At 35.6% G+C, this 14,947-nt stretch overlaps 1 protein-coding gene across 1 annotated transcript; it reads right to left on the reverse strand.

Annotated features, from left to right (window-relative positions):
* Positions 1–399: 399 nt before the first annotated feature.
* On the reverse strand, positions 400–13,319 carry IBS (integrin binding sialoprotein). Its single transcript, XM_011737741.2, has 7 exons — positions 13,188–13,319; positions 10,423–10,490; positions 10,279–10,329; positions 10,106–10,183; positions 6,629–6,691; positions 2,405–2,563; positions 400–1,798 (listed from the first exon to the last, which is right to left on the reverse strand). Exons 2-7 carry the CDS (start codon positions 10,474–10,476, stop codon positions 1,247–1,249), a joined length of 957 nt encoding a protein of 318 aa, XP_011736043.2. The 5' UTR covers positions 10,477–10,490; positions 13,188–13,319; the 3' UTR covers positions 400–1,246.
* Positions 13,320–14,947: the final 1,628 nt, after the last annotated feature.

The raw sequence follows: 14,947 nt of genomic DNA on the forward strand, positions 1-14,947 counted from the left end.
CAAAACACTCAGTTAAAGTTGAGTATCAGGGCTGGGCATGGTGGCTCACACCTGTAATCCCAGCACTTTGGGAGGCCGAGGTGGATGGATCACTTGAGGTCAGGAGTTCAAGACCAGCCTGGCTAATGTGGTGAAACCCTGTCTCTACTCAAAATACAAAAATTTAGCCAGATGTGGTGGTGCATGCCTGTAATCCTAGGTACTCGGGAGGCTTAGGTAGGAGAATGGCTTGAACCCAGGAGGCAGAGGTTGTGGTGAGCCGAGATGGTGCCACTGCACTCCAGCCTGGGTGATAGAGTGAGACTCTGTCTCAAAAAATAATTATATAATAAAGCTGAGTATTAGATAGGTAGTGAATCATTTATTTAGTATAAGTATGTCCAAAATACTTCACAAAGGCCAAATATTGCATGGGGTATACTTACACTAAAAATTATTCATTATTTATCTGAAATTCAAATTTAATAGGCATCCAATATGTTTGTTATATCTGGCAACCCTAATAAGAGCCATTCATTCCCCTGATGTATATGGCTAACCCTGCCCACAAGCATGGTAAAGTCTTAGTTATGTTGATTTAGCCAAAAGAAAATATTTACAGTTCCTCTTAGTTTTAAACCATAGTGGAAATAAGTTTTCTCCTTTAGTGAAATAGTCTTCCATTCGTTTCACCTTTTTCCGTTCTGAGTCTCTCACTTCTTTTCTTAATTATAACACATTTGAAGGATTGCATTTTTATTTGTGATAAAACTCATAGATTAGAGTATACATACAGGTCACATAAAAATACATGAGGATGACAAACCTAATATACAGTGTTGCATAGGTAGTGCGATTAAGAAACTACACATTTATTGTATACAGTGTCATTAATGTCAATGAAATTCTTCTTAGAAGCACTTCTTGTACAAAGAGTATGTTTTCGCAGTTAGCAATAGTACAGGCATGTTAAAAACTACTATTCACAGAGCTACAACCTCAAACCATTCAATGGAATTTGATCTTATGAGCTGGTGTACTGCTTGATAGATTGCCCTGATTTCCAATGATCTTTCCATAACATGCCAGAAAGAAAAGAGACAAGAAGCCTATTACTTTGCAGAAGCAATTACAGAAAATTTGGAATGGTAATACCATTCCTCATTATAATATGCACATTTGTTATATTGCACCTTCCTGAGTTGAACTTTGAAAATGGTAGCCGGATGCAAAGCCAGAATGGATGAATTCATCCCAGGCTGTAGCTTCACTGGTGATGGTAGTAATTCTGACCATCATAGCTGTCGTAGCCTTGCCCTTTAAAGTAGCTGTACTCATCCTCGTAGGCTCGGTAATTGTCCCCACGAGGTTCCCCGTTCTCACTTTCATAGACTTCATATCCATTGTCGTATTCATTGGCGCCCGTGTATTCGTACTCCCCCTCGTATTCGACGGTGGTGGTTTTCCCAAAAGGTAGGGAGGTGGTTCTATAGACTGGTGGTGGGGTTGTAGGTTCAAACCCACCATTTGGAGAGGTTGTTGTCTTAGAGCTGCCCTTGCCCTGCCCTCCGGTTGCTGTGGTGCCTTCTGCACTGGCTCCAGTGACACTTTCTTCTTCCCCTTCTTCTTCTCCGTTGTCTCCGCCGCTGCTGCCGTTGCCGTTTTCTGCCTCTGTGCTGTTGGTACTGGTGCCGTTTATGCCTTGTTCGTTTTCATCCACTTCTGCTTCGCTTTCTTCGTTTTCATTTTCTTCCTCTTCCTCCTCTTCTTCTTCATCACTTTCCTCCTTTTTTGTAGCTTTGTTTGTTACATCCCCAGCCTGTAAGGAAACGTTTGAAAGAACCCAAATCTAGCTGTGAAAAATGTAAAATTTAAGGCCATCACTCATTCAACACAATATTCTATACTGACAGCCTTGTTCTGGGCGTCTTATTTGAATTAAGACCAATTTAATTTACAAAATGATTGGGGGCTTTAAAACTTCAGGATAAATCCCTTTGTCATGGGTTTTGATGGGGAAAGTGTGCCATTATTTATAGAAAATGCCTTTCCTGGGGGAGATTCTTCCTATCGTTTTGCTACTTACTTTCTCTGTCTTGGAATTCTCTTCCCTGGAATGTCATGGTATCTCTCAGGACCTTTTATCCATGCCTAGATGTGTGTTCTTAGTCTTCCATTATAATGTAAAAGTCAGTGTAATCACATGGGAGGAGAACTTGTCTGGCAGAAGATCTTTTCTTATTTGTAAATAGGAAAAGTGTATCTGCTCTCACTTTTTTAATGAGCTAATAAAGATAGTGTAAAATGTTATGTGTATAGTGTTAGGATACCCTTAGACTCCAGTAAAAATGTTTTAAAAAGATTGAATATTACCATTATTATTAATGGTAATAATTTCATTTTGGAGGAATAATTCCACTGTTACCTTCTTGGGAAGCTGGATTGCAGCTAACCCTGTATACCATGTGCCAGGTGTGGGGTCCTCTCCATAGCCCAGTGTTGTAGCAGAAAGTGTAGTGTTCTCAGCCTCAGAGTCTTCATCTTCATTTGATTCTTCATTGTTTTCTCCTTCATTTGAAGTCTCCTGTTAGAAATATTCATAGTAAGAAAAATTATTGTACCTGGAAGATAGCTCAAGATTTGTTGGAGCTGTGAATCATTTGTTGGAGGTTTATTATTTGGAAAAACTTTGTATCCCTCAGCTGGCTGATCACTCAAAGCCTGCCTTCGCTTATGCCATTTGCACTTCTCACTTCTAAGAGCTCAACTCCAAGTTATTTAATCCTCCTTACTCCACACTATATTATGTTTTAGATATTTCTGCTTTGTATTTTGTCAATTAAAAAATATTTGTGTTTCAGGCATTTGACACATCATTTTTTTCTGTACAAAGAAGAAACTAAACACGCCAAGAAATTCTTAGTGATATATTATTGCATGAAGATTTTGTTTGTTTGTTTGTTTTTTTACAGAGTCTTGCTCTGTTGCCAGGCTGGAGTGCAATGGTGCAATCTTGGCTTACTGCAACCTCTGCCTCCTGGGTTCAAGTGATTCACCTCTCTCAGCCTCCCGAGTAGCTGGGACTACAGGTGCATGCCACCACACCCAGCTAATTTTTGTATTTTTAGTAGAAACAGGGTTTCACCATGTTGGCCAGGATGGTCTCGATCTCTTGACCTCATGATCTGCCCACCTTGACCTCCCAAAGTGCTGGGATTACAGGCATGAGCCGCTGCACCCAGTCTGCATGAAGTGTTTTAAAAAATCAATACTCTTCAAATGAATGTCTATTATAATCTTTAATATTTCATCTTTTGCGTTTATTTTGTGCTGTGAGGCAATTGTTTTTTAATTGAGTTGATCTCAGTGTAATTCATAGCTAATATTAAAAGTCAGGGTTTCCTATATATAGGATTTATTTAAACAAATACTGGAAAATTGAATTCATTTCAACACATTTTAAGAGATTGTGATAACTTTTAAAGTTTGAAACAAACAAATAAATATTTAGCCTGCCTATTATTAAAACAAAGTTGAATTCATTTCAACACATTTTAAGAAATTGTGATAACTTTTAAAGTTTAAAACAAACAAACAAATAAATATTTAGCCTACCTATTATTAGAACAAAGTGACTAAAGCACCACATGTTTGTTTCATCAAATTTGTAAGTTTCACTATTTCAGTGAAGGGTTGCAGTACTACCAGAGTATACCCCAAACAATCTCCAAGTTAACTGTGTCAAATATCCCCCAAACACTGTGCTGTTTGTTTATTGTTTTATGTTTATGCTTTATTCCAACAGATCTTTCAGAGGTAGAAGGAGAAATTAATGCTAGCATCCTTAGAAAGTTCCCCAGAGTAGAATACACTATTTGCAGTTGAAAAATCTGATTGGGTTATATGACTCGTATGAGGTCAAATAAACAGCAGTTTATTGGTTGCAGGGTCACCACTAAAGGCCCAATATCCCAACTTTTACGTTTTCTCTTACAACACCTTTTCTTTTCCAAGATACTTTATTTAAGGATGTTCCACTGCACATAAGTTAAATAGGAAAATAGATCAATCTGTTGATGGGTATGAGGCTTCACAAATTTTATTGGATAGAAAAATAGCACTAATTTGGGCTTACAAAGATATTATCAACTCACTAGACTGGCTAACAAGACTGAAAGAAGCAAGTGTTGGTGAGAATGTGGAGCAACTGGAACCCTCATACACTGATGGTGAGAGTTTACCTGAGTACGTCTGTTTTGGAAAGCTGGTTGCCATCTAAGGTTGAATATATGCCTTAGTAGATTTTGACTCTGAAATTTCACTTTGGGTGAAATGGCCTCCAGAAATGACTATGTATATGTTCACCAGAAGAAGTTCTAGAAAGTTCATAGCAGCACTTTGTAATCACCCAAACTTGGAAACTACTCAACTGTCCATCAACAGAAGAATAACACATTTTGGTACATTCACATAATGAAATACTGACAATGAGAATAAATGATCTACAACTACAGAACAACATGGATGAATCTCTAAATTTGAGAGTGAAGAAGTGACACACAAAGAGTAAATGAAGTATGATCCTATATTTGTAATATACAAAACAGGCCAAAGCAATCTAATAGTGGTTGTCTTTTGTGGGAGTTTGTTAATGAATGGAATGGAACACAAGGCATGCACTGCTTTTTGATATGAGTGCTAGTTTCACTTATGTGTTCAATTTCTGAAATTTCAATGAGATGTATAATTAGGATAATTTTATTATGTATATTTCAATAAAAGTTTCTTTTATGAGACTAAATAGTTTAGGAGTGGAAAAAGAAAATGTGTGATCACCAAATAGAAAATATGCCTAAGTATTCTCCTCATACTACTTTTAATGAACGAAGTTTGTTGCATTTATTCCTCTAAAGTTTCAAAACCAAACCACCAGATATTTACTGGGCAACATATATGTATAAGAAATTATGTTAGACAGCATGAGGAGATATAAAACTGGGTAGCATGGCTCTTCTCCAAAGCAGGGATTTTAACCTACGGTCATGAGGTGTCTGCAGATACATTCTGGGGAGACCTTAAATGTTCAGAGATCCTTGGCAAAATTTTGTGTGTACTTGATTTCATCAGAACCCCCAAAGAAGTCCTAGTCTTCCTCAATCCTCAACCACCACAACAACGAATGAAGAGCCACTCCCAAAAGATATGCAATCTAGTTGGGAAATGTAGTTGACAAGGCAATTTTACAATCACTGTACAGCAAATAGCTATAACTAAATGGATAACCCTAGCCTAGTTCTTGTGTAAGATTGCTATGTGGAACTCCAGGAGAAATTTTGTGGGATTTAGTGGGTGGCATTTTTCCTGGTACCGGCTTAACATTCTTGTAAGGCCTTCCTTCAAGCTGTCAGTATAAATTATGATACGGGAAATGTTGCTTTTATAGTTAAAAATATACCAAACTAATGATTCGTCACCTTTCAAGTTCTCACGCCATTTTGTTTTCAAGATAGCTGTTAATACATGATCCATTTTTGATTATCATTGTCTGTTCATAAATAGCACCTGAGAATACCTGAATTTAAAAGGTTCCCAAACCAGTGGATAGCTATAATTGACTATGCAGGAAGATGCATCCTAAATGGTATGTTTCCTTAGGTAAGAATGTCAGTTATAAACATAGTAGCACAATTTCCAAGACATGTAGATGAATCTTAGCCCAGGACTACACTAATCTGTAAAACTATATGGGAAGATATTTATACACCTATGAATTTTATTATTACCCAAAAAGACGTATGATTTTTGTTTTGTTTTGTTTTGTTTTTTCTGCGACAGAGTCTTGATCTGTTGCACAGACTGGAGTGCAGTGACAGGATCTCGGCTCACCGCAACCTCCACCTTCCAGGTTCAAGCGATTCTCGTGTCTCAGCTTCCCGAGTGACTGGAATTACAGGTGCATGCCACCACACCTGGCTAATTTTTGTATGTTTAGTAGAGACGGTGTTTCACCATGTTGGCCAGGCTGGTCTCAAACCCCTGACCTCAAGTGATCCGCCCACCTTGGCCTCTCAAAGTGTTGGGATTACAGGTGTGAGCCACCACACCAACCCTGAAATTTTTATTAAAAAGAATAACCCTATTTTGTGGGTTATGAAAGGCTGATGAATCACAATAATATTGTAGAGGATATAAACTAGTTTTTACATATTACCCTCTTGGTAAATTAAATTTTAAAGCTCAGTCCTTAAAAAAAGTCTTGCACTGAGTTTAGGATTATTATTCATTTGTCTTCTAATATCATGTTCTATCCACCTAAATAGAAGTAATGCTATCTGCTGCTTTTTTTCAGATTTTATACTACTTCCATTGCTTTTTATCAGATTTTATACTACTTCTACTTAAAAGGGAGACATTTTTGGTTTTGAGCACCATTTGTAAGTAAGTTCAACCCCAAACTGCAATAGTGTTTTAAACAGGTCATGTTAGTGGATTCTAATCTAAATAAAATTCTACTTATCCAAAATAGGATATTGTGGGCAGTTAGTAAAGTGACAATGGCTATTTGCTGAGTCCAGACTGCAATAGACTAGTTTCCTATTTGTTTTTTGTGCTGTATGCTTTATTATGAAAAGATTGCAGAATTCCTTACCTCTTCTTCCTCCTCCTCTTCTGAACTATCATCTCCATTTTCTTCAGATGAGTCACTACTGCCCTAAAAATATATATACATGTATGTATACACTTATCTGTGTACAAATATATTCAACAGCAATTTAAATTTCCTGCTAATTGAATCACAATAAAATACACACAAATATTTACTCAATCTAATTAGTATTACTATCTTGATTGATTTGTTTACTAAGAACAGACTGCATACTGATGTGAGAAAGATAGATTAGACAGATTACACATGCAAAATGAAGTTAGAGAAAAACAGGCATTTTACTATGATCAAGATACGAATTGGATGTCCCATTTGTCAACTTCCAAAGCATTGACAATATATTGAAACATTTTGTATGTAAAAACTAGGGCAATGAATCACAGAATTGTTTAACTTTGAGAGAACAAGTGGATTATCTGGTCCAATTTTTAAATTTTATGGAGAATGAATCAGCAGCCTAAAAATGTTGTGACTTCTCCAGCAGGTTCAAGGCAGACCTTGGGCTAAGATATAGTTAACATTTTAAAATTTTATTTATAAAACATAAAAGAAATCATTCAGCTTACTATAAAATGAAAGTTGCTATAGATGATTCTCTTACATAGTGAGCTCTCCTGTTGAATTTAAATTAGCATTTAATTTAACAAAATTTAATTTGCATATAATTTTTAGTGTCTTTAAATTTAATTAAAGTCAGTTACTAAAATGAGGTTAATTTATACATGTGAAGTAAAAGTCTTATGATAGAAAAAATTTATTCATTTAATTATTTAGGAGGTTGTATAGAGCAACATCCCTCTAACAAGTTCAGTGTTGAATGAGAAGAAATTAAGATTTTGTATATAAAAATATAATTATAAACTAATGAGTTTTGCTACTTTTTGAAAGGAAATGAAAATTCCAACCTAAGATTCTATCATTTCCTTCCCTGCAATTTTTAGCTTTGATTCTGATGACCCAGTTAAGTGTCTTGCATTTAGAAAATATATCTGCAGAAGGATCTCTGACTTCTAGGTTAGAAATCAGATGTGAGACAACATTCATGTGCAGGTCCTGTGGGACTGTCCCTGCTGGCTCATTCTTCAGATGGCCACATCATCCACCCAAGGAAAGGGAATGCTTGTCACCTCAAGCCAGGAATAACCTCAGATGGAAAAGAGAATAATTAAACTTGTTCTTCCAGTGCCATGACCTCAACAGTTGTGCCTTCCTCTAGGGTGAATAGAGTAGAGTATTATATTTGAACTGTTTCTGTTTGTTAGTTAACTTAATTATAGAGGACAGTATATTTATGCAATCAGAACTGTTTCTCTCAGTGGGGGGATTTCAATCACTTTACATGCTCCTTCACCTCTGTCTTTCTCCCTAGCTCAACCACATCACTCTTTGATTAGTGTCTACAGTGAGAACACTTTAAAAGCTGTATGAAATGCCTTGAATCTTTGGCATTTTTTCCCTATCTTTCATTTATGCCTTATTACCAATTTGTTACTAAGTCCAATTGATTCTCCAAGAAGTCTTTCATCTGTCTACACAGATAGATGAGAGTTCTTAAACGGAAGACAATTCTGAAAACCCACAACTCTTGTATCATAGCTGAGATGAGTCTGATAAAAGAAATATAAGATTAAGTTCTTGCCTTCTATGAGTTCACACACTAATAAAATATCATTTGAATCACAAAAAGACAGTTTTCTCAATTAAGAAGGTTAGGTTGTTAAATTTACTTACACTTTCATTTCTATAGTCTAGCAGATACATAAACTATAGTAGATAGCTTGCTGATAACTTTGCAATCCAAATAATATATTTCATTGTAACTTGGTAGTTTAGAAATACTGTATATAAATGCAGATTTGTTTGACGAAAACATGAATTTCGAAGCCAATACAGCTTAATGTATTTTGGGGTGACAACTTGGGCACTAAATACCTAACAATACACTTAAAGAAAATCAAATTTTGTAAAGTAGAATTATGGGTCATGAATACTAGGTCAGACAGTTGGATTGGGAGATATATTGTATATAATTTTATTTAAAAACAACCATCTTACAAATTCTACATTAGTTGAGATGGGCCTATCTGCATATAATTTGTGAAAAAATTTGTATATTAAAGATCTCCTTGATCTACAAACCTCAGGTCTATCAATATTGAGAACTGTAATGCCTCCGAATATTGCTTCACTATGGACATTTTAATTGGCCCATACATACATATCTGTAAAAATATCCAGATGGGAATGAATATCTCTGTGTACCTAATATTTCAGAAAAGTTTAGGAGCTAGTCAGAGACTTGAATTTATTATCATTTCCATTTAGTTTAAAAAAGAGAATGAAGCAAACTTTCAAATGAGCACTGTTTATTTATGGGCCTGAGGTGAACCAAAGAAGGGAATACAATTCTGAAAACCCACAACTCTTGTTTCATTCATGCTCATATTTTTGTGGCCACACAAATTCCCCATAATTATGCTGGTTCTAGAAATACTTTAAAATGATCATTTCCTATCATTGTAGGGGTTAGAGATGGATTAGCCCAGCATATGGTAAGATGCAATGCCAAGCCACTGTGCTGAGGCATCGTTTTCAGCATCCTGACTGCTTTTGGTGTCTCAAGAGTCCTGGGTCAAGTGGTGCATAATTGGTGTCCTGAACCCAAACTGTATAGTACTAAAAACAGTGCCATCCTAGTTTGTTGTATATTTAAAATCAACACCACACCCTCTGGTTTTCAAAGGCACCCTTCACAGGTAACCCAGCAAAATTGGAAACTCTTATTTTTAGTTTTAGTTATTTTCCTTTTTGTTTACAAATTTAAGGGATGGTTTGTTTTTCTCACAAGCTTTTTTCGTGCACGTCATGAATTTCTCTTTTTCCTCTGCAGTTTTACCATTATAATTATGCTCCAGTGTATGACATATTGCTCTAGTGACCCACACAGGTTAAGGTAAAGCAAATCTTCAGAAATTACCAATGATTATCAAGGTTTTTAAAAAATAATGACCTCTGATGTTTATGAAGTCAAATTTTGCCCTACCAATTAAAGGACTCGGCAGTGCCACATGTAAACAGCTGTCTGACAGTTTTGAATCAGCTGTAATAGGACAGCCAGTGACCTTATCACTGATGGAATTGGTCAACAACTGATAAAACCGTCCACTTTTGTCTGTGAGTTAGCAAAAACACCGGAGCTCGATGTGCTACAGTGTTTGTTTTTATTATATCATTCTAGACTGTACCCAAATGACCCAAATGATTTTACTCTGTGTATATATGTCTGCTTTAAAAGAGAACTTAGAAAATCAACCTTATTTCCCTAAAAACAAACTTCTTATAGTAAGCAGTCTTTCTGACTGAATTTCAGTGAGAGTTGAATTTAGGTGTTTTATAAATTTGATCTCCTTTAAATTATAATAGAAATTAAACTGAAGAAAAATGAATTTCTGTATTTACCTGAACTGGAAATCGTTTTAAAGGAGGATAAAAGTAGGCATGCTTGTAAAGATAATATCGTGGCCTGTACTTAAAGACCTGCAAAAACAAAATCAATGATATATTCATGTTTAATATACAATAAATATACAGCAAGTATAATCAGGCCAAGGAAGTATGCTAAAATTAATTACCCCATTTTCTTCAGAATCCTCTATTTTGACTCTTCGATGCAAATTTTTCATCTGTTTTAAAGAACATTTAATTGTGACATAATTTTTCTTTTACATAAAAAGACAAAACTGAAAATAACTGTAGGTTTTTGATAAAGAACTTACTGAGAAAGCACAGGCCATTCCCAAAATGCTGAGCAAAATTAAAGCAGTCTTCATTTTGGTGATTGCTTCTGGAATTAATGAAGTGGTAAGGTTAATAAAATATTAAAACTAAGTGCATAACTTTTTTGCTCATACTTAAAGATGAAGTATTTAATTTGTTTTCATTTCTGTGTAACTATCACTTTGACTAATTCAAACTAAATTATAGCTTTTATTTTCAAACTCTTCCTTCCACTTAAGTAACATAGAACTGATTTAACCTATCCGTTTATATAATCATGAGTTCCGTACTTGGTTTTAACCTATGTTCTGTGATTTGTCAATGGAAGACCTTTTCATTACTGCAAGAGATTTTGAATACTTAGGGTACTTCACACTGGTGTAACAGCCCTCTTAATATTGACATGGGAGTGTCAGCTAAGTGAATGGAATTGTTAGTGTAGTTGTGTGCCCTGTTTGTTTGTTTACAATTAAAAATTCCATCAGGTGTGGTAGCTCATGCCTCTAAAACCAGTACTTTGGGAGGCCAAGGTGGGCAGATCATTTGAGTCCAAGAGTTTGAGACCAGCCTGGGCAACATGGTGAAACTTGTTCTCTACAAAGAGTACAAAACTTAGCTTGGCATGGTAGTGCACACCTGTAGGCCTAGCTACTAGAGAGGCTGAGCCTGGGAGGCCAAGGTTGCAGTGAGCTGTGTTCATACCACTGTGCTGTACTCCACCCTGGGCAACAGAGTGAGATCCTGTCTCAAAAACAAAACAAAAAAGCAAAAATCACTGATACCCTATAGGCAATTTCCAGCTTCTGTATAGGTTTTGGGCTAAAAATTTATTTGTAAAATGGATAGTATGAGCTATTTTTCTCTGAATATCTTGGAATAATGGTGTGTGTGTGTGTGTGTGTGTGGTGTGTGTGTGTATGAGTGAGTGGATAAGACACACAGAGAGAGAGGCAGAGAGGATCCATAATACATGAAATACCACACTGATAGCATGTAGCACCCAACAGCCACTCCCCTGAGGATGCTTCCATGAGAAGAGTTCTTCAGAGTTTCGCCTTGGGGTATCAGGGGCAGATTTCCTCAAATTAAATTGCCCTCCAGCTCCATTTAAGTTTTCCATCTGCTAGTGTGTGAGACTGTACTGGGATAGATTAGGAGCTCTCCAGGGTTAGGGTGACAGACACAGATGAAAAATTTCAATTCTATGGAACAATTGAAGATGCAGCTCTCAAAGTGGGAATAGGGCCTGAATAATCTTGGGGCTTGCAGCCATGCAAAGAGCCTCAGTTCCACATGAATTCCTCATGAGTAAAAGGAGGTAGTCAAATTCATTCCTATTTTAATTTTATTCTATTTAATAAAATTGTATTTAAAATTATATCATAATAGAGGTCGGGCAAGCTTAGCTGAAAGCCTACTAACACTCAGTCATTTACATTTACATACACATTTAACTGTTAGCACCTTCTCATATATAGTCACAGCGTTGGCAATATTTTGGAAGCAAAATGTAGTGGTGATGGCAATTTCCCATGAATACATTTCAAAAAGTAATATTTAAAATGTGCAAAACAATGTCATATATTGAACCCTGCAGGTAAATTTTGTGTTGTGTCATCATCAGCCAAGATTTATTGCATCCTTATTGAATATCTGACACTAAGTCCTGGAGATACTGTCTTGGGTCCTAAGTCACACTCCTTTTGTGTGGCAGAGTGTCTTTGGGTTTTGGTGCCCATACAGTTTCTCACAGTCCTATGTTAGTAAAAGTCCTTGTTGGCCACATGGAAATAAACAGGCTTTGCTCCTGAAGGAGCCCATCTTTTTAGGCAGCACTGATTGCTATTGGGGTGGTCTAAATAATGCTTTGAACTTTGCCAGCTGTGACCAAGCCCATCAGCAAAACAGAAAGATTATTGCTTTGCCACTTTATGAAAAGGGTCAGAATATTTATAATATTTTAAAGAGCTAAAAACTTAAATACATAGAATTATAGAAATAGTTTTGATTACATAAATTTCTCTTAACAAACTATAAAAATAACCAGATGAAAAGATGGCAGAAATAATAATAATGATACAAAGTACCAAGCAGTTCATGTAGGCAGAATTGGTTGCCTATATAAATTTAATTTTATTTACTTTATGAATGACGAAAAAGCAAAGACCTCTATAGTGACCACTACTAACCCAGACAGCAATTCAAACATTCTTAAAAGAGAGTTTTGAGGATTTAATTTCAAGTTTTATTGGGAAGAGTATGATAAACTACCAACAGTATTTATTTCTCTAGTTAGTACAATGTATTTTCTGTTCTGACTTTAGAGCTATAGGAAACATTAAAACCTAATGTTTAATATGTTGAAAAGACAACATAAATACTTGAAGTACAGACTAGGTATAGTTTGTAGAGAAATATGCATATATCTAGGCAGATTTGCAAATGCAAAATAGTATTTCAATTACGTTATCTTGAATGCATCAGAATGAGAGAACAGTCAAGCTATGACGTGCAGAGAACGAAAGTAAGAAGCATAATGTAGTTTATGTGCATAATATTAAGAACTTGTTTATGTGCTGAGGTTAACAAGTTTAGCCTTTTGGAAAGAATTTAAAATCTGAAGTGCCAATTTAATGATAAATAAATATTAAACCATGTACAATACAATAACATCATTTAAATGAAAAATTCAAAGCCAAGTTCAGAGATGTAAACTGTGGAGTGTCTAATTTTATGATAATGAAGTTGTTCTATTAAATCTTACCCTCTGGCAGTCCTGGAGTGAGGAAGCAGGCTCACGGCAGTGAGTGGCACAGATTGAGTATTTCCTCTGCTCTCTCACTCACCCATTCACTTGCTCTTGCTGGCTATAAACTCTTCTTTGCCTTCCAACAGCCAATCACTGTCACGACCAAGGTGATGTCAGAACGTGGATTCTCACCAGAAAACCTCCAAACTTCAACACTTTTTCAAGACACAGGCTCAGTTGAATAAACATGAAACGTGGTTCTAGAGCCAAGAGGTTTGCATTGTGGAATTTAATTGAAGGTTTAGAGGAAGATGAATAGTTTGGGTTCCGAATATATATAATAATATACTGGATTTGAATTAAAATAAATAGCAAAGGATTTAACCTTTTAAAATTTTCATAATTATGCAAGTTTTCACTATGTTGAAAGAAAGGAAAGCTTACTGTTATTAGATATAATTTTACATTAGTTTAGCTAAAAAAAGAAAGAAAAACTAAGTAGTAAGGGAAAGGAGTGGATGAACAATCAATATTTTAATATCAACTATTCTATGTTTCGTCCTGAAATATACTTTAGTGACTCATAAATTCAAGTTGATATGATTAAGTCAGTCAGACTTTGTAAGATATAGTTGCTAAAACATGATGCTGAATATAAAAGTTAGAACTTTTGAGAATCATACCACTGAGAGGCAGATTTTATATTTTGTTTTGTAAATTAAACCTCTGTATATTGTCCATTTATGTGGCCCTTCCTGTCATGCATGTGAGGTCAGCTCATTTTTTTTCTTGGGCTTCTATATACCTCTTTTCTATTCATTTTCATATTTAATTTTTTCCTATGAGTATAACAAAATGACTAGAGCTGGCAGGAGTGATCCATTGTTTTTGAAATGATTCATGAAAACCAACCCCACAAGGAATGAATTGATAAACTAAAGTACTCGTTTTTTAATTTACAAAGGGAAATCTAGCTTAATAGTTTGCATATTCTCCTAGTCCAGTCATTTTATTCTTCCTCCAGTTGCAAAGTCTGCTTGAGAAATCAAAAATTAATGAATATCATTTTTAGTTGTGTGCCAATCACCCAATTAGATTCTTTGAATAAGTCATCTTTTCTTTCATAAAAGTTACTTGGAAAATACGAACTCATAAAAAGAGAAGTTGGATACATTCTTTCAATTTAATTCAACCCCATCAATTTAGTTTAATTTACCAAACCTTGAATTATAAAGCTTTTCACTGAGCCATACTATGATATAGGATATGAGAAGAAAAACAAAAAAATTTGGTTTCTGTCTAAAAATTTCACAGTTGTGCAAGGCAGATAGACATATAGCCATGGGATACAGTAAGCTTGAATTATACAGCTTTTCACTGAGCCATACCATGATATAGGATATGAGAAGAAAAACAAAAATATATGGCTTCTATCTAAAAATTTAACAGTTGCTCAAGGCAGATAGACATATAGCCATGGGATACAGTAACCTAAGTATCTACAAGGTTCCGAGGTGCTGTGGAATGAGAGAGGTTTACTACTGATTGGCAAAAGAGCAGTGGAACTGGGCCCTTACACAAAGTAGGAAATTGCTAGCTAGCTTGTCAAGAAGGAGAGGTTGTCAAGAAGGAAGAGAGAAACATTCTTAGGAATGTGTTCAAAGGTTATAAAGACATGTGAAACCACATAACACCACCATCCTGTATTTACTGAGCAAGGGCTCACATACAGGTTCTTCACCTGCACTATTTCACTCATTCTTCATACACATAGA

Source organism: Macaca nemestrina, chromosome 3, assembly GCF_043159975.1.
Source record: "Macaca nemestrina isolate mMacNem1 chromosome 3, mMacNem.hap1, whole genome shotgun sequence".
In the NCBI taxonomy this organism is placed as follows: domain Eukaryota; kingdom Metazoa; phylum Chordata; class Mammalia; order Primates; family Cercopithecidae; genus Macaca; species Macaca nemestrina.